The 20,486-nt window shown below is 44.8% G+C and overlaps 1 protein-coding gene, 1 long non-coding RNA gene and 1 other non-coding gene across 3 annotated transcripts in view; 1 reads left to right on the forward strand and 2 right to left on the reverse strand.

Annotated features, from left to right (window-relative positions):
* LOC123139377 (uncharacterized) overlaps positions 1–3,945 on the forward strand; it is a 7,155-nt gene extending 3,210 nt beyond the window's left edge. The window contains exon 2 of the long non-coding RNA XR_006469567.1: positions 3,605–3,945. This is a non-coding gene — a long non-coding RNA (uncharacterized lncRNA). The remainder of the gene's footprint in view (positions 1–3,604) is intronic.
* LOC123139376 (ribonucleoside-diphosphate reductase large subunit) lies at positions 782–6,137 on the reverse strand. The gene is made up of 17 exons (XM_044559187.1): positions 5,809–6,137; positions 5,642–5,703; positions 5,444–5,531; positions 4,383–4,646; positions 4,063–4,303; positions 3,906–3,982; positions 3,581–3,751; positions 3,414–3,506; positions 3,180–3,329; positions 3,002–3,088; positions 2,757–2,921; positions 2,560–2,679; positions 1,905–2,107; positions 1,670–1,819; positions 1,434–1,581; positions 1,206–1,289; positions 782–1,115 (listed from the first exon to the last, which is right to left on the reverse strand). Exons 1-17 carry the CDS (start codon positions 6,034–6,036, stop codon positions 1,008–1,010), a joined length of 2,439 nt encoding a protein of 812 aa, XP_044415122.1. The 5' UTR covers positions 6,037–6,137; the 3' UTR covers positions 782–1,007.
* A 9,863-nt stretch (positions 6,138–16,000) lies between these two features.
* LOC123140206 (U1 spliceosomal RNA) lies at positions 16,001–16,161 on the reverse strand. Its single transcript, XR_006469859.1, has one exon. It is a non-coding gene; the product is annotated as a U1 spliceosomal RNA (small nuclear RNA).
* Positions 16,162–20,486: the final 4,325 nt, after the last annotated feature.

Consider the following 20,486-nt stretch of genomic DNA (forward strand, 5'->3'; position numbering starts at 1 on the left):
TATTTTTACATATGTATAAGACCAGCAGTAGTTTACTCCTCGCTAATTTAGGCCGTTCCAATCTTATTCGAAGTCTTTAGATAATCCAGTTGTTTTTAGATAAATCCAGCTCTAGCTTCAGCTCTGTCGAGGCCGCCATGTTTTCGGACGCTATTAACTCCGCTCTCCTACACAAAATGCATCTCCTGCATAGTCTATTTACGTCGACTAGCAGCCAATCATCTCCTCGAGGTCGGGAAAAATTGGCTTAGTGAGCACAGCCGCCATCGTTCGTGGCTCAGTTCCGCTGGGATCCTTTGCAAAAAACTTAAGCGTGTGTGTGCAATGCTGCCAAACTTTGGGGTGTAGATGCCAAATTCCACATGATCTTAGCCACTAGCTGCCATAGGGTCATCAACGTCATGGACAAGCTTGAGGAAAAACGGCCCTTGTCTTCGGACGAACGTTCATTCAGATTAGCTGTTATATGAACCTTCTCTTCACCATCATAATGCCTTGCTAGCACACTATTGGCGTCAATCAAAGAGCTAAAATCAGATCATATGTCCTCAGGGGCAAAAAAATTCCAAATACTTCTTCCGCGTTCAGTTCAGCTTCAAAGAAAAATATCTGGAAGTTTGTCAAGAGTCTCTGCATTTTATCCCTTTGATGATTTTTGCAAGGACAAAATCAAACCAAAAGTTTTAAAAAAGCATATAACTTGTGGAGTTACTATTCAATCACAGCCGTGTGTTTTGACAAGCACAGAAGAACTTCTGGACAGTACAAGAACGAAGATAAGTGTTCCAGGCAAATATTATACATTTAGATATATGTATATATAGGTGGCATATATATACAGGCGCGATAGCATGAGTGCACAGAAAGAGGTTCTGGAGCAAGGCTTGCTTTTAATTCAGAGTTCATCATGCATAGGCAGATTACCACTACAGATATACCATCGAATCCAACGAACAAGCCAACAGTAAGAGGATAGTATAGGTTAGCATAGGGTGTCGCGGACGAATCTAGCTTCCACATGACAAGCAGTCCTCACGGTTGTTCAGGGAGCAGGTCACCTGCGCCATCTTGGCCTGGAGATCCTCTTCCTCCTCGGCATTCGCAGGCTTCTTATCCTACACGTTCAGTGTCGCTCACGGTAAGGATCATGTCAAGCAGTTGAGTCAAAAGAAAAATATGGATCTGCAATTCGGTGAAGTATTCACCTTGAGAAGACTAGTGTCCACTGTGAATTTGATCGCATCTGCAGCAGCACGTGTCCTCAGATAGTACATCCCCGTTTTCAGGCCCTGGCACATGACATGACAGGGAAAAGCAGAAGGAGCATCATAAACAACATTGTTAGCATGCAAAATTACAAATTCAACCGTAACTGTTGGACTTTTCAGTAAAACCACGGAGCGCTAGAGCAGTATTGGTTTTAACAGGCAGACCTTGGACCAAGCGTGGAAGTGCAGAGAAGTTAGCTTCCCAGAGTTTGCTTGATCCATGTGGATATTGAGGCTCTGACTTTGATCGATGTAGCAGCCACGATCGACGGCCATGTCAACAACAGTTTTCTGCTTGATCTCCCAAACAGTCCTGGTTCAATTATATAGAAAAGTTTAGTAGACACGCATGAACCAACACCTTGTGAAACTAAAGCGTGGGATGATCGTATTTCACATACTTGTAGATTGCTTTCAGATCATCTGGGATCTCGGTGATCTTTTGGACAGAGCCATCGTCGTAGATAATATTGTTTTTCAGGACAGGAGACCAGATACCCATCTCGGTCAGATCATGGAGGAGATGCTTGTTCACTACAACAAACTCACCACTGCCAAGAGAAAAATAATTATGTTGCATCTAAGCATTGGTACGTCAAACAGCGGCTCAAAACTACAAGGGGCAGATATGCAAACCTTAGAACTCTTCGACTGTAAATGTTCGACGTGTATGGTTCAAAGCACTCATTGTTACCAAGAATTTGACTAGTAGAAGCAGTGGGCATTGGAGCCACAAGAAGAGAGTTCCTTAACCCAACTTTGGAAATCATCCCCCTTATAGCTGGCCAGTCCCATCTGTCTGATGGCACTACATTCCACATATCAGGTTGAAGAATGCCCTGCAAAGAAGTGTATTGAGAATAACCTCAGAAATAAGATTGGCTGCTAAAACCCTATGAAGGAACAAAATGACCTGCCAATTGTAACTAAGAGTTCCATTATCTTACTACAAACCATTCAAGAGAGAACATCATTATATGAATACACTTACTTCACTAGCACAAGCACAAATTCACAGTTAAGCGATTAATTAAGCTCAACCTGATGGGAACATCAGTAGTGGGAAGGGCCTATCTCACAGGTATAGTTGTTTAGTTCTTCATAGCTGTTAAGTAAATCATGCTAAAATCTAAATCTCCTTAAATACCTTACCATTAATGGCGAGCACAGAAATAATTTTATGTTTTCTATCATCAGTTAAAATTTATATATGAAAAAAATGCATAGTTCAACATAATCACACCATATATTCAGCAGAAACGACAGGTATATTTACAGACATCAGACAAACCTTGCTGACTGGACAGCCATCATAAGTTTCATAAGGGCCTTCTTTTGCGGCAATTTCGGCAGAAGCTTTCAATGCATGATAATAGATAGTCTCAAAGATATCCTTGTTTAACTGCTGGGCCTGAGAAACAATTCCATAATGAGTATCAGCAGAGTACAAAGTGAAATGACTATAATTAAATTAGCTTGAAAATGTACCTCTGGTGAATCGAATGGCATGCCAAGTAAAATGAAAGTGTCTGCTAAGCCTTGAACACCTATTCCAATTGGCCTGTGCCTCATATTTGACCTCCTTGCTGTCTCAATTGGGTAGTAGTTGATATCAATTATTTTGTTGAGATTCCATGTAACAATTGAAGTAATCTGTCATATATTCAACAATTTGTTAGTTGGCATTCAGACTAACGGGACAGGATCCCACAATAAAGATGACCCGGGCAAACCTCAGCTAATTTATCGAAGTCGAAGTATCTATTTTTTGACCCAATGCTGCCAACAAGCTTAGCTGGATGGGACTCTATCGGAACACCCTGAAACATAAAATGTACAGGGTCAAGTAATGCACGCACATTGCCAGGTTACAACCGCTAACGAACAGACTCAGCAGTCATCAGCACATACCTTTTCTCTTACAAAACGTGGCAAAGCAATTGATGCCAGATTGCACACAGCAGTTTCATCAGGACTTGTGAACTCAACTATCTCTGTGCACAAGTTGGAAGACTTAATTGTGCCCAGATTTTGTTGATTACTTTTTCTGTTGCAACTGTCCTGCACATCATCATCAAGGACTTTTTAAGCCAAACCATTGGAAGAGAAAGCAGGTGTTCAGGGACTTGCAAAATTTAAACAAACCTTATAAAGCATATATGGTGTTCCAGTTTCTATCTGTGCTTTCAAAATTTCAAACCAGAGGGACTGTGCTGAAACAATTTTCTTTGCTTTTCCCTGAAATCACGTAGCTATGTTATTAGTACATGTTTCGTCACTTCAAGAAATATGTAACATCTAGTCCAGCTTACTTCTCTTTCATATTTGTTGTACAGATTCTGAAACTCATCTCCCCAGCAATCAGCCAAACCTGGAGCTTCACTGGGACAAAATAATGACCATTGCTCATTTTTTTGCACCCTTTCCATGAATAAATCAGGAATCCAGAGAGCGTAGAAAAGATCCCTGGCACGATTCTCCTCCTGTAAATTACACATAATGAGGGTGAGATGGGGTAAGTATAAGGTCATAGCGTGACGGTCGTGATCAAATGCTGAAAAATTAAATCCAAACTGGTAATAAGTTTCTAGTATCTCTGTCTCAAAGTGTGTTACGCGTTACTTCAAGAACATTTACCTTTCCATGGTTCTTTCTCAAATCAAGGAACTCATAAATATCAGCATGCCAAGGCTCCAAGTATATAGCAAATGCACCTATAAAAACAGGAATCTGTGAGGAATCCTTAAGAGTATGTAAACGTGGTCAGACTAACTGAGTAACTGATGCTACTTACCTTTTCTCTTGCCTCCGCCTTGATCAACATAGCGTGCAGTGTCATTGAAAACACGTAGCATGGGTACAATTCCATTAGAAGTTCCATTAGTTCCACGAATGTAACTCCCAGTAGCCCGAACGTTGTGAATTGAGACACCAATCCCTCCAGCAGATTTGCTTATGGAAGCGCATTCCGAGAGAGTATCATAAATTCCCTCAATGCTATCGTCTTTCATGCAGACCAGAAAGCAGCTGCTTAACTGCATCACAAATAATAGGAATATGAATACACAGCTTAACCATCAACGCTCAATTCAATTATGGTCAAAGGTGCAGTACTTGAGGCCTTGGAGTGCCAGCATTGAAAAGGGTTGGGGAAGCATGAGTAAACCAGCGCTGAGACATCATGTGGTATGTTTTGACAGCAGACTCAATATCATCCTTGTGTATCCCAACAGAAACCCTCATTAACATATGTTGTGGTCTTTCCACAACCTTCCCACCAACTTTCAGTAGATAAGACCTCTCAAGTGTCTTAAAACCAAAGAAATCGTAGTCAAAGTCTCTATCATAAATTATCTCACTGTCCAGGCGTGTAGCATTCTGAAATGATACAGCAATCAGAAATTCCATCAGTATATCTGTTTTGTTTTTTCACAGAAGTAATATTGTATATCAATGAACAGCACACATACACCAATATGAAATGAAGCATCCAAAAACTATCAATGCACAAGACGGCCGGAAAACAATGTAACAAAATGGTCTAAATAAGGACAAAATTATCAACCAACTAAAACGAAAAAACAGTAAGCACGGCATTGCAAATTGCAACACAACACATGAACAACCAGCTACTCATGTCAGTGCAGACTAAATAGCTAACCAATTCACAAGTTTGCCAGAGTGCCAGGCGATCATGTTTAACATGTTACAAGCGAGTAGCATTCAGAAATGATACAGCAATCAGAAATTCCATAAGTAACATTGTACATCTGTTTTTTTAGAAAGGTAACACTATAGTATATCAGTTAACAACACAGATACTCTCATATGAAATGAAGCATCTAAAAGACTAAAACTATCAATGCACAAGACACGTAACTATGTAACAAAAGAGTCAGATTAAGGACAGACTCGCCAACAAACTAAAATGAATAATAAGTACAGAAAAAGTGTTGCAAATTGCAACACTAACATGAACAGCCAGCTACTTATGTCAGTGCGGCCAGAATAACTAGCCAAATCCCAACTTTGCCAGAGTACCAGGTGATCATGTTTAGCATCTTAAATCTACAATCTCCTTAGTTACGATATATAGTCAAAGGACCCAGGTAATCTAAATGACAGGGGAATAGGGCATGTTCCCACAAAAGGCACGGTTAGCATCTAGACCGCACCTTCATGATGATCTCGTAGACGTCATCAGCGATCAGGGGAGCCATCAGCCCAGACCTCTCGTTGAAATGTGTATACATGACCTTCACCCTGCATACAGAGAGCAACACAGCCACGTCACAACACTGATCATCAGAAGAAGAAAAAAGGTATCATCAGGAATTTCCTCCTGTACACGAGAAAGAAAGAAAGGCACGCACGTCTCTGAGAAGGACTTCATGGTGTTCTTGTGCAGGTTGGAGACGGCGATCCTGGCCGCCAGCTGCACGGCGCAAAGGAACGGCAGAACCAATAATAAGTTAATAATCACCGAAGCGGCTGGGCAGGGGATTGGGAGAGGGAGAGGGAGAGAGGGGGGGTGGGTTACCGATGCGTAGTCGGGGTGGGATGCGGTCATGGCGGCGGCGGTCTCGGCGGCGAGCTCGTCGAGCTGGGAGGTGGTGACGCCCCGGTAGACGCCGGCGCAGACCTTCTGCGCGACGAGGACGGGGTCGCAGTGGTCCTGGCTGAGGCCGTAGGCGAGCTTCTTGAGCCGCGCCGTGATCTTGTCGAAGTGGACGGCCTCCTGCCGCCCGTCGCGCTTCACCACGTACATGGCGCCGCCCGGCCGGGCCTTCCGTCGAACACGTGGCGGGCGCGGGTCGCGGCAGGCAGCAGGCGGCGCGGGCGCGGGAGCCGGGGGGGGGGGGGGGGGGGGGGGGTGGGGGGAGAGGCGCGCGGCGAGGGGTTCGGAACGGCCTGGGGGGATCGCCGGTGGTTTTGGAAGGACGGAGGGAAAGGGGGCGCTTTTGGGAGCGGGGGCGGGAGGAGGGGGGAGCGGTTTGGAGGAGCAGCGCGGGAGCGGGGGGGGATTTTCGCGCGCGATTTTGGGTGGGGAAGGTTGGTGGTGACTGCGTGGGTGCTTGTGTGGGAGCGGGGCCCCACGTTTCAGTCAGAGTGGGAGCGGGGGAGCGCGTTGTGTCCTCCGTCGGCTCCGTCCGTGGCCGGCCGGATTTGAAAAGCGTGAATTTTGCTCGCTTGTTTTCAGGAATTTCGTGGGATATCATGTGCCACTTGATGTATCTTTTGGTGATTAATTTGCGGGTTTCGTGACATTGGGAACCTATGCATAGGGGTTGGCATATGTTCTTGACTCTTCGATATAAACTTTGGGGCACTCTTTGAAGTGTTTTTGTGTTGGTTGGATGAATCTGAGATTGTGTGATGCATATCGTATAATCATGCTCACAGATACTTGAAGTGACAATGGAGTATCTAGGTGACATTAGGGTTTTGGTTGATTTGTGTCTTAAGGTGTTATTCTATTACGAACTCTTTTATAGATCGATCCGAAAGAATAACGTTGAGGTGGTTTCGTACCCTACCATAATCTCTACGTTTGTTCTCCGCTATTAGTGGCTTTGGAGTGACTCTTTGTTGCATCTTGAGGGCTTGTTATATGATTTATCTATATTATTATTGTTGAGAAAACTTGCACTAGTGAAAGTATGAACTCTAGGCCTTGTTTCTTATCATTGCAATACCGTTTACGCTCACTTTTATCATTAGTTACTTTGTTGTTTTTATTATTTCAGATTACAAAACCTATATCTACTATCTATTTTGCACTTGTATCACCATCTCTTTGTCGAACTAGTGCACCTATACAATTTATCATTGTATTGGGTGTGTTGGGGACACAAGAGACTCTTTGTTATTTGGTTGCAGGGTTGTTTGAGAGAGACCATATTCATCCTACGCCTCCTACGGATTGATAAACCTTAGGTCATCCACTTGAGGGAATTTGCTACTGTCCTATAAACATGTGCACTTGCAGGCCCAACAACGTCTACAAGAAGAAGGTTGTGTAGTAGACATCATATATTCCCCAATCATTTAACAATGAAATTTCAGAAATGGGAAGATTATGTAACACCTCAAGTCGTTAGCTACAGTGACCTCCCCCTAATGATGTCATGTCATCAGGCTTGCTAAACCAAATTGCCACTTGATAAAAATCAAAGCCCAATTCAAACCTAAAATAAAGTCAAATAAATTATTTCGTCAAACAGTAAAACTAAAATGTTCACCATATTCTATAAATTCCACTTATCTTTGACATGTTGAGCCCAATATTATTTGACCCAAAAATTAAATCTTGTTAAATTAATAAGAGGTCCAACAGTAGTTAAAATAATCAATTAAATATAAACCTAATTTTATGTATTTCCTTTTGGCCCCAAACTTTTTGTGCCACCTAAAAATATTGTGCTCGAATTGTGTGCATAGTTTCACAATTAACAAAATCCATTTTGTTGATATAAGAATAATTAGAAAACGGTGTTAAAAAGGAGAAACGGATTAGAATACATTAAAATCAAAAGGACGGTGAAAAGGGATTCCCCCTACCCCCCGGGCCTTGCCACCGAACCGGCCTAGTGGTCCAGTCCCCACACGGTCGTCTTCTCCTATTCCCCGAGCTCGTCGCTACAGAGTCGGGCTCCCGCCCGACCACCTCGTCGGCATCGAAGGGGAATGGATAACGGTGACGCCCTGCCTTCCCTGCCCCCATGGCCTCCTCCTCGACGCCCCCTCCCAGATCCACTTCTCCTCCTCGCTCGCTCAATCCCGATGATTTGGACGAAGTCAGATGCCACGGCCACCATGATCGACCCCGTCCACACGGCCACTGCCCTCCCTGCTGGCTAGGAGCTTGTCGAGGAGCTCCGAATGCCTCCACTACTTCGTCTGCGCCAACAAGATCAAGTCCAACACCCCCAGATCGACGTCGTTGCCGTCTTCCTCAACCTTCAGCCACAGCGACATTGCCGTTCGATCCGCGCCGCCCCGAGCTCCCCTATCTTTCCCTAGGGTGCCATTGACACCATCGTGATCTCCTCTTGCCTTTCCCCAGTTTCCCCTCTCGTTTGCTCTCGTTAGGTATTTCGCCGTGGCCGAGAACCGCCGTCCGCCATGGCGATTGCAGGGGTAGCCACTGGGCTCCTCGAATTGACCCCGTGGCACATGCCCGCTCCTATGCGCGCCCATGCCTGAGCCTTCAGCTCTTCTTCCGTGCCCGCGGGGCCACTCCCTCTCTGGCTCTCCATGCCCACGCACGTGCCACACCGCGTCCATCGTGCCCGTCGTTGCCATCACACTCGCCACAGCCACCGCACCACTGTGCCCCGCGCGACGCACACCCTGGCCACGCGTCACACTCTCGCTGGTTGCGCTCGCCCCGTCTGCCATCGCCTATCCCTTCGCTCGCCCCGCTGTCGCGCCCCTGCCTTGCGCCGCCTCCTGTCGCGGCCATCTTCTGCCGGCCACCCCCTTAGCCACGCCGGCCGCATCTCTACCCTCCACCATCGTCGCTCGCCTCGCCTGCTGTGTGCTTCTTTCTGCTGCTATGCGCTGCTCTACCACTGGTACGCTGTTGCGCCATGCCCTCGACACCGCCGTGGACAAACGTGACGGAGGGATTGTCAATGGAGTACGAGGAGGAGGTGGCGGAGAAGGTGTGGAGAGGCAAGAGGTCTAGGGTGGCGTCAGCTGGCTGTGGTGGAGGTGATTATGCGAGAAGGAGCCGGAGCGAAAGGAGAGGTCACAATTGGAAAGAATCGCAAAAAAATCATAACCCGGAGATCTCATTCCAAAAAAATGTTAATATTGATGGAGTGGTGATTCCCTTCAATAGGTGGAAAACATAGGAAATATTGGATGTTATCAAGGAAAGGTAGAAATTTAGGAAAGTTAGGATTTTGAACTAATTTCTATGCAAATGGGGTTTTACTGTTTGGTAACATGATATCAGTGCCTGCCCGTTTGTGACGTGTCTGATTAGGAAAGTTTGCAAATGTTAAGAAACTATTTATTGGGAGGAAAGTTTATGACGTGTCTGTTATTTGTTTCCTAAACCAAATTTCACTAATGAGAGAAATCGATTGATTTAGATAAGTTAGGAAAGTTAGATTCAAATCTATTATTTGTTTCTTAAAAATTTGTTATTTGTTTCCTAAGACAAATTGAACCAATAAAAGGAATCGATTGATATGAATAATTTAAGGAAGTTAGATCCGTGATTTGTTATACGTTAGGAAAGTCCTAGTTGTAAAAAAGTGTGGAGAGAAAAATAAACCGATGGACCAGGATGGGAGGGGGTGGTGGGAGGAGAGAAAAAAACCCAGCAAGAATAAACCATCGAGACTATTCACCAACTGCTCCATTAGGAGTAGAGATAATGGTACTCCCACCTGTTAATTCTCCGGCAAACGAACGTTCGCTGGGAGGGATGGCAATTACGAACATTTTGATGGTATCTTTAGGCCCCGTTCTTTTGGCTAATTCTCCCATTTTGATGGCATCCTAGTTAGGATTGTAAAAAAATATGAGTTCAAGGTTCCGAGAGAAGTTGGGTGGAGGGTCGATTCTCAAGATTATGCGAGAATCGGCCAAAAGAATTGGGCCTTAATTGTCACGAGAATGATAAAGATGAAAATTTGTGTTTGCATAAGCACGGCAATTTTCTGACAAGAACTGAAATGCAACAGAGTTGTCATGCTTAAACTGCAACAGAAATTGAAGCTCATCGACCAGAAGGACAAACTGGTCACCAAGACCGAGTCTATGAAGAAGGAGATACGGCTCCTGAAGGCCGAGAGGGCGGAACTGAAGACCCTCAGAGTCCATTATAGAAAGGAGGGACAGAGCAACATGAACAAGTTGCATGAGATGAAGATCATTCTTCATCGTCGAGACATGTAATGTGTGCATATATGTAGGTAGTTAGCTAGCGGATCACTTTTGCTTGTAGCTAGCTAGCTAGTTGATCACTAATGTTTGTGGATTTGAAGTTACCACTAGAAGTTTAAATGGCTACACATATACTAATAGCTGGGTATATATTTTTTACTACTAGAAAATACAAATTGTTGGCGTTGGTTCACAATAAACGCCATATATAACACGATATATTGTTGGCGTTAGCCACGTGACACGCCATCAGTACTAAAATACTACTGACGTGTCTGCCAACCCCATCACTAAATATTTTCACTAGCGCCATATTAATGGTGTTGGGCGTATACGCCAGCAAGGCTGGTTTTGGCACGCCATAGCTAGGCTTTTTTTTCCACTGGTGAGCTATGCGTGCTTGGGGGTGAGTCTAAGAAAGAAACACATCATAGTGGTTAGTTAGAATGACATGCTACATAGGCTTAAACACGTGGTGACTTAGAATGTCATGGTGAGCGAGCTAACCGCGGTGTGGCCTTGGTAGTGCTCTACCTCCAAAAGGATCGAGCAAATGTCCTGATCCCATGAAGCCTCGCTCAGGTCTCTGATCTTGTACACCATGATCCACCTCGCTCTCCACTTCCTGAGGTGGTTGTATACCTGAGTCGAGGTGGCCTCATGTCCACAAAAGTTGAACACCTACTTTGCAACAGTGTTCAAGTGCACCTCCTTGAAGCCCTTGTCAGTCCTGACCCCACTAGCTATGATCCCACATAGCCTGTTAAGCACGAACATCGATAGGAATGGCTGCCACTTCATGGGATTGCCCCTGCCGTCCTTATTATCCTTTGTGGATGCCTTTCGAGCAGCAACATGAACTGCAACATTGGGCTGAGCCAACACAAATGTTGAAGCCACAAATTGAGGAACCGTATCCGACACCTCAAAAACATTTGAACCAGGAGGCATCTGGCGGATGGGAGGCTGGGACTCCTCGACGTAGGACGCCAGGAACTGGCTCTAGGACAGGACTAGGGCCTGATTAAACTCTTGTGTCTTCATGTCTTACAAGTGTAAGCATCATGAAGACCACAACACACTACACATGGACAATACGAACTACCACTAAATTAAACACTAACAGTATGAACGAACACTACATATGGACAGATCAAACAAGCACTACCACATGCATAGACAGATGATCTAGTTCAACACAACAACTCAAATCATAGTAGGGAGTTCAACAAACTAGCACACATACTCGCGTTACACTCACACAGATTAGTGATGTATAATGCTACAACATGGTCACAGATCTAACACTGCTACATGCCCACAGATCAAGCTAGAACTAGTAGAGAGAAGGGGGTGAATGAACTCACAGACATCATCAAAGCAGTCGCGAATGAGGCGCTGAACATGTCGGAGAAGGGGAGGAGTCGAATCGTCACCGCCATCAAGCGATGGCCAGAGCAGTAGCGCAGTTTACCTCATCATTGATGTGGATCCCGCCGTAGGGAAAGCTCGAGAGAGGGAAATGGCGAGGGGGAGTTTTTTTTGCTGCGCGGAGGTTGGCTATATAGGGCAACCGAATCGGCAGCGGTGACGCCAACTCATCCCACAGCTCTTTCAGAGACGCACGAGCTCTCTCCGTGGGCGCGGGAGATCAGCGCCGTGTTCCCCTCCCATGCATTTATCGGGCTTGGCTTGCTGGAAACGGCCGATTCAGCCGTTCCTAGCGGGCCTCACTGAGGACTGCTTTAAGGTTTGTGCGGGCCAAGATTCTGATACAGGCCAGGCAACCAAACAACCTGTTTTCTTCCCTTGCGAGCCCGGCTAGGCCTAATCTGAGCAACCAAACGCGTCCTTACTATTGGGGAATGTAGCATGCAATTTTAAAAAAAATCTTATGCTCACGCAAGATCTATCTAGGAGATGCATAGCAACAAGAGGGGGAGAGTGTGTCCACGTACCCTGGTAGACCGAAAGCGTAAGCGTTAGGTTAATGCGGTTGATGTAGTCGAACATCTTCACGGTCCAACCGATCCAAGTACCAAACATACGGCACCTCCGTGTTCAACACACGTTCAGCTCGATGACGTCCCTCGAACTCTTGACCCAGTAGAGGGTCGAGGGAGAGTTCCGTCAACACGACGGTGTGGTGACGGTGTTGGTGATGTGATCCGCGCAGGGCTTCGCCTAAGCACTATGACGCTATGACCGAAGGAGTAAACTCTGGAAGGGGGGCACCGCACACGGCTAAGACAACAATTGATGTGCCTTTGGGGTGCCCCCTACCCACGTATATAAATGAGGGGAGGGGGGCGGCCGGCCTAGAGGGGGCGCGCCAGGGGGGAGTCCTACTAGGACTCCTCGCCCTAGTAGGATTCCCCCTTCCTTTTTCGGAGTTGGAAAGGGGGAAAGAAGTGGAGAGGGAGAAGGAAAAAGGGGGGCCGCGCCCCCACCCCTTGTCCAATTCGAATTGGGCCTGGGAGGGGGGGCGCCACCTCCTGGCCGCTGCCTCCTCTCTCCACTAAGGCCCATGTAGGCCCATTAACTTTCCGGGGGGTTCCGGTAACCTCACTGTACTCCGAAAAATGTCGGAACCTCTCTGAAACTATTTTGGTGTCCGAACATAACCTTCCAATATATCAATGTTTACCTCTTGACCATTTCGAGACTCCTCGTCATGTCCATGATCTCATCCGAGACTCCGAACAAACTTAGGTCACCAAAACACATAACTCATAATACAAATCATCATCGAACGTTAAGCGTGCGGACCTACGGGTTCGAGAACTATGTAAACATGATCGAGACACATCTCCGATCAATAACCAAAAGGAACCTGGATGCTCATATTGGTTCCTACATATTATATGAAGATATTTATTGGTCAAACCGCACAACAACATACGTTGTTCCCTTTGTCATCGGTATGTTACTTGCCCGAGATCCGATTGTCGATATCACCATACCTAGTTCAATCTCGTTACCGGCAAGTCTCTTTACTCATTCCATAATGCTTCATCTCGCAGCTAACTCATTAGTCACATTGCTTGCAAGGCTTATAGTGATGAGCATTACCGAGAGGGCCCAGAGATACCTCTCCGATACACAGAGTGACAAATCCTATTCTCGATCTATGCCAACCCAAGAAACACCTTCGGAGACACCTGTAGAGCATCTTTATAGCACACCTCCGGTATTCGGGAGTTGCATAATCTCATAGTCAGAGGAACATGTATAAGTCATGAAGAAAGCAATAGCAATAAAACTTAATGATCAATATGATAAGCTAACGGGCGGGTCTTGTCCGTCACATCATTCTCTAATGATGTGATTCCGTTCATCAAATGACAACACATGTCTATGGTCAGAAAACATAACCATCTTTGATTAACGAACTAGTCAAGTAGAGGCATACTAGGGACACTTTGTTTTGTCTATGTATTCACACATGTACTAAGTTTTCGGTCAATACAATTGCAGCATGAATAATAAACATTTATCATGATATAAGGAAATATAAATAACAACTTTATTATTGCCTCTAGGGCATATTTCCTTCAGTCCCCCACTTGCACTAGAGTCAGTAATCTAGATTACATAGTAATGATTCTAACACCCATGGAGTCTTGGTGTTGATCATGTTTTGCTCGTGGAAGATGCTTAGTCAATGGGTCTGCAACATTCATGAGTCGTTGATCTAGGCCACACCCCTTCTTGATCTGTCATAAACCCCGTTCAAGTATGTAAGTTGCAATGATGCCTTGGGGGCAGTTATATACAACGGCTCTCTCACCCCCGCCTCCTCTCGCTAGCGAGGTGGTACTAAACCAAACAGAGCGTCTTACGGTTATGGCCCGACCCATGTTTCATATTTTTATGTTTGTTTGTTTCTTCTTTTCTTACTTTTCAATTTATTATTTTCCTTTTCACTTTTCTTCTCATTTGTATTTTCTTCTTTTCATCTAATTGGCGTTTATAGTTCACTTTTTAACATTGTCTACATGTTTTTTCTCATACTTTTACTATTAAAAAAATTCCTTGTTGGTGTCATTAAAGTGAATTTTGTTTTGATGAGGTTGGAGCAGACATCCTTTGAGAATGGAGCCATTGGGAGCGCCCGGTAAGGCAATTTTAGAGGCAAGTCGAGGAAACTTGTGCCTGGGCCTCCTGGTTCCTCTCCCCCGGACAACGTTGGATCCTACACGGATGCATCATGCCCCCATCGATCTTACTGCCACGCGCAATGACCACCACAAATTCGTGTAGTGAGTACATCCTCCACTTGTATCCTGCCTCAGTTGTGCTTGGGGGCATCTTGTCCACTCCTCGCGTGCGTGACTCCATCCACTCTGGTGAATAAGTGGTCGCCGCCACCAATGTCAAGCACCATCATGATGGTGGCGCCCAACTTTCATCCAGTTATGCAGAGCACGCCATCTCGCGACGCACCGCCTCTGTTGAGTGTACAAGACGCTTGATGATTGCCACACAGCCGGGGACAAGTCGAGGAGAGGGGGATTGGGTTATCGGGGGCGTAATCGGGGTGGGAGGCACTCATGACGGTGATGACCTTGGCGACGATTTTGTCGAGCTTGGAGGTGGTGATGCCCCTGTAGATGCCGGCGCAGGCCTTCTACGCGACGAGCGCAGGGTCGTGGTGGTTCTGGTTGAGGCCGTATGCAAGCTTCTTGAGACGCGTCGTGATCTTGTCGAAATGCACCAACTCCAACCGCACGCTGCCCTTCACCGCATACATCTTCTCTGCCGCTTGGCCGGATTTCGGTCAAACATTGGGTGGGCACGTGTCATAGCGAGCAGCAGGAGGGGTTCAGGATCCGAGAATTGGGGAACAAGGAGGAGGGAGAGGGCGGTGAGGGATTTGGAACGGCTCCAAGGGGCCGACGCGCGTGTTGTGCGATGATTTTGAAAAGAAATGAGAAAGGGGGTTCTTTTGAGAGTGGGAGGAACGGTGGAGAAGTGCTTTGGAGGAGGAGCGCAGGATTAGTGGAGTATTTTCGTGTGTGGTTTTATGTCGGGGTGGTTGGTGGTGGTGGAAGCCCATGTGACGCGTAATTCAACTCCATCATTCAACTCCATCAATGGCCCACCTATTTGAAAAGCATGAACTTTATTTGCTAATTGCCAAATAATTTGACTACAGATTGTTCGATCTTCGCAAGAATCAGAATAAAAATCTCTTTTTTCTTGTGGAACAAATTATACTCTTCATAGTCTCGTTGCCTTTTTAGCGAACGTCTGAAGTTTATATAACACAAAATTATATCTTTTGAAAATAGAACATCTGAAGTTTATATTGGTATATTTTTTGTAATATATGACTTGTATTAAGTTGGTTAAATTGACGACCTAGGGGTACGGGCATGCCTTGTAAACTAAGAGAGAGGGAGTAGCGAACATTGCCTAGCTGAAGAATGGTATTGCTTCCCGTAAGTTACTGGTCACATCGCAAGTCCATGATTAAGCTAACTACCTATTTATCACAGTCTAGGGCCTTGACTTGTTTTGAAGATTTCTTCGCAAGGAATATGGTGAATCAAATCAGATTTGTAATACCGCTATTCGATATACCATTGAAAACTTGCTTGGTTTAGTGTTAAAGTTTGGTATTGGCCGAAATATTGGCTACTAATTGGCTGGCTACAAAATTCATGTGGCCACACTCACATAGAGTTGTATGTTTTGGAAATTCTTGGCATTGCAAAACTATTAATAGCAAAAAAATACCATGTATACTTGCTTGACCAAGTAGAAGCAACTTGCAAAACGTGCATAGCTGCAATGATGAAATTCTAAAGTTTAATTTTGATGGATTGGCAGGGGTCGCGCGAGCGCATACCCCCTCTACCATAAATTTTGACGTCCATTCTCCCAATTGGGGAGATGATAGACCAACATGCTCGCCAAGTGCAATGTGAGCCGTTGATCTAGGCCACGACCCTTCTTGATCAGTCGTAAACCCCGTCTAGGTATTTAAGTTGCACCGGTGCTCCATGGGCTAGTTATATACACCAGCTCTCCCACCTCCGCCTCTCTCGCTAGCGAGGTGGGACTAAACCAGACCAGATCGAGTGTCGCACAGTGATGGCCTGACCCATCTGCCGATTTCCTTTATGTTTTTTTCATTCTATTTATTATTTTTCCTTTTCACTTTTCTTCTGATTTGTATTTCCTTCTTCATCTAATTGACGTTTATGTTTCACTTTTTAATATTGTCTACATGCTTTCCTCGTACTATAAAATCACTTTTGGTCTCATTAAAGTGAACTTTTTTAAGAGGGTTGGAGCAGATAGTTTTCGAGAATTGAGTCATTGTGTGAGTAGCCACCATGACCATGTGTGAGTAGTTTCCACAGGACCTTAGGGTCCATAGCAGTAGCTAGATGACATCCTCTCTCTCTCTCTCTCTTGTGATTCTATACCTTTTTACTAAAAAAGCAAGGCGCATTTCTTCAATTTTTTCATCCGTTCACCGTCAAGAAGATTTTTTTTGTATCCGAGGTGGTACTAAACTTTTGTGCGTCAATCCGCTAGAAAAGAACAAATGTTTGTCCAGAATTCCGTAATTGGGCCATGTGTGCTCCGGCCCAACAAAGCCAGCCCATTTATTATTGCCCACGCAGTTGGGAAGAGCTTATTTCCTGCATCAAGCGATAAATAGTTGAAACTAGCCACAGGGCTCCTAAGATTGGGCCGGTCCGTTTCCCCTTTTTTGATGTTCTATTTTTATTTTTTTCTCTTCCTTTCTCCTTCTTTTTTTGTATTTCCTTTTCCTTTTTTCTATCTTTATTTTTTTCTGCCAATTGTTTTTACATAAATGTTCAAAATGTCAAATTTTGTTCAAATATTCAAAAACATTCAGAATTCAAAAGTGGTGTTCCTGATTTGAAAAATATTTGAAAATTTTAAAAAATCTTGTTTCGAAATTTTCTCATTTTTTAGAAACTATTTGTGTTTTTCAAAATGTATTCGAGATTTTTTAATAAAAGTTACATTTTATAAATGTTCCATATGTTAAAATATTCATGTTTTAGTGAAATATTCACAAACCAAAATAATACTTTCGTCTAAGAAAACATTTTCTAAATATTTTTTGAATGTTCCCCTTTAAAAAAATCAAAAATTCAAAAATATTTGTGTTTTTTGTACAATTTTCATGTTTTAAAAATATTATTTGTGAATCTCAAAACATATTAATGTTTCTAATTTTGTTCGTGTTTTCCCAAAAATATTGGAATTTTCAAAAAATAATTGTTCGGATTTTTTGATTGTTCGGGATTTAAAAAATTGTTCACATTTCCAAGAATATTCACCAATTCATATTTTTTTGAATGTTCAAATTTTTTTAATATATATTCCTAATCTGACTCTATATTATTTTCTTAAATACTCGCGCTGGCCATAGGTTAGCAGTGCATGGTCGTTCTATGCTGGTTGAGTGTAAATGAAAGAAACTGTCGGCATATGCCAATAAAAGAGAATATGTTGTTTGGTTTTAATTAGAGCAAAATTATCGGCACTTGAGCACTAAAATAATCAAAGAGAATAAACCCTAAAAAGTAAGGACATTCATGCCTAATTATGCTAATAAAACGAGATTTATGCACTACAATAGAGTGGTCGAAGCAACCGTGTGCCAAGTTCGCCGCGTAGCCACCAAATGAGTTGGCAGGCACAACCCGAAAATGGAGACAGACCCGGAGGCAAAAAGGCATGAGTTGAGTGCTCGCCACCACGCCGACCAACCCCAGCACTATCAAGATTTTTCGTGTCAAACATATCCAACGAGAAGACCATAACTCCTTGCTCTGTCGCCTATCAGTGTGAAGATCTTTTTTGGATGACACGTCAATTATCTTTATCGTTGCTTCTCGCAAAAAAATCTCTCTGTCGCATCGCACCGGCATATGTGCTAGTTAGTACAAAATTCCCATGAGTTGCCTCATAAAACGTCTCCAACATATCTATAATTTTTGATTGTTCCATGCTATTATATTACCTATTTTGGATGTTTTATATGCATCAATATGCTATTTTATATTATTTTTGGGACTAACCTATTAACCTAGAGCAAGTGCCAGTTTCTATTTTTTCTTTAGTTTTGAGTTTTACAGAAAAGGAATATGAAACGGAGTCTAAACGGAATAAAACATTCGTGATGATTTTTCTTGGACCAAAAGACACCTACGAGACTTGGAGAGGAGGTTAGAAGACCTACGAGGACACGACTGTTGGAAATATGCCTAGAGGCAATAATAAATTAGCTATTATTATATTTCCTTGTTCATGATAATCGTTTATTATCCATGCTATAATTGTATTGATAGGAAACTCAGATACATGTGTGGATACATAAACAACACCATGTCTCTAGTAAGCCTCTAATTGACTAGCTCGTTGATCAATAGATGGTTACGGTTTCCTGACCATGGACATTGGATGTCGTTGATAACGGGATCACATCATTAGGAGAATGATGTGATGGACAAGACCCAATCCTAAGCCTAGCACAAAGATCGTAGTTCATATGCTAAAGCTTTTCTAATGTCAAGTATCATTTCCTTAGACCATGAGATTATGCAACTCCCGGATACCGTAGGAATGCTTTGGGTGTAACAAACGTCACAACGTAACTGGGTGGCTATAAAGGTGCACTACAGGTATCTCCGAAAGTGTCTGTTGGGTTGGCATGAATCGAGACTGGGATTTGTCACTCCGTGTAAACGGAGAGGTATCTCTGGGCCCACTCGGTAGGACATCATCATAATGTGCACAATATGACCAAGGGTTTGATCACGGGATGATGTGTTACGGAACGGGTAAAGAGACTTGCCGGTAACGATATTGAACAAGGTATCGATATACTGACGATCGAATCTCGGGCAAGTACTATACCGCTAGACAAAGGGAATTGTATACGGGATCGATTGAGTCCTTGACATCGTGGTTCATCTGATGAGATCATCGTGGAACATGTGGGAGCCAAAATGGGTATCTAGATTCCGCTGTTGGTTATTGACCGGAGAACGTCTCGGTCATGTGTGCATGGTTCCCGAACCCGTAGGGTCTACACACTTAAGGTTCGATGATGCTAGGGTTATAAAGGAAGTTAGTATGTGGTTACCGAATGTTGTTCGGAGTCCCGGATGAGATCCCGGACGTCACGAGGAGTTCCGGAATGGTATGGAGGTAAAGATTTATATACGGGAAGTCCTGTTTTGGTCAGCGGAAAAGTTTCGGGTTTTATCGGTAACGTACCGGGACCACCGGGAGGGTCCCGGGGGTCCACCAAGTGGGGCCACCATCCCCGGAGGGCTGCATAGGCCAAGTGTGGGAGGAGACCAGCCCCAGGTGGGCTGGTGCGCCCCCCCCCCCCCCACAAGGGCCCAAGGCGCCTAGGGTTTGGGAGAGGGGGCGCACCCACCTAACTTGGGGGGCAAGTTTCCCCTCTTCCCCCCCTTGGCCGCACCCTAGATGGGTTTGGGCTGGCCGCCGCCCCTAGGGGTGGAACCCTAGGTGGGGCCGCAGCCCTCCCTCTCCCCTATATATACTTGAGGGTTTTGGGGCTGCCAATAGAGTAGTTTTGACCTCTCCCTGGCGCAGCCCTACCTCTCTCCCTTCTCCTCTCCCGCGGTGCTTGGCGAAGCCCTGCAGGATTGCCACGCTCCTCCACCACCACTACGCCGTTGTGCTGCTGCTGGATGGAGTCTTCCTCAACCTCTCCCTCTCTCCTTGCTGGATCAAGGCATGGGAGACGTCACCGGGTTGTACGTGTGTTGAACGCGGAGGTGCCGTCCGTTCGGCGCTAGGATCTCCGGTGATTTGAATCACGACGAGTACGACTCCTTCAACCCCGTTCTCTTGAATGCTTCCACTTAGCGATCTACAAGGGTATGTAGATGCACTCTCCTTCCCCTCGTTGCTAGTCTCTCCATAGATAGATCTTGGTGACTCGTAGGAAAATTTTGAATTTCTGCTACGTTCCCCAACAACGACAAGCCGTAGGGGCACGCCCCCTGGAGGTCCTCTAACCCTAATCTTTGGCCTATAAATTTCCAAATATTCCCGAACCAACATAAGCTTCCACCAAAATACTTTTCCACAGCCGCAAGTCTCTGTTCCTGTGAGATCCCATCTTGGAGCCTTTTCCGGCAATCTGCCGGAGGGGGATTCGATCACGGAGGGCATCTACATCAACACTATCGCCCCTCTGATGATGCGTGAGTAGTTTACCACAGACCTACGGGTCCATAGCTAGTAGCGAGATGGATTTTTCTCTCTATTTGATTTTCAACACAATGT

Source organism: Triticum aestivum, chromosome 6B, assembly GCF_018294505.1.
Source record: "Triticum aestivum cultivar Chinese Spring chromosome 6B, IWGSC CS RefSeq v2.1, whole genome shotgun sequence".
NCBI classification, from domain to species: Eukaryota; Viridiplantae; Streptophyta; class Magnoliopsida; order Poales; family Poaceae; genus Triticum; species Triticum aestivum.

What these genes read in the sequence shown, in the direction of transcription:
- LOC123139376 (XM_044559187.1), bottom strand. Translation starts at nt 6,036, where the DNA reads ATGTACGTGGTGAAGCGCGACGGGCGGCAGGAGGCCGTCCACTTCGAC. An exon ending in CCCACCCCGACTACGCATCG is followed by an intron (nt 5,704 to 5,808) that starts GTAACCCACCCC and finishes TGCGCCGTGCAG; the next exon opens with CTGGCGGCCAGGATCGCCGT. An exon ending in TGGACACTAGTCTTCTCAAG is followed by an intron (nt 1,116 to 1,205) that starts GTGAATACTTCA and finishes CTGAACGTGTAG; the next exon opens with GATAAGAAGCCTGCGAATGC.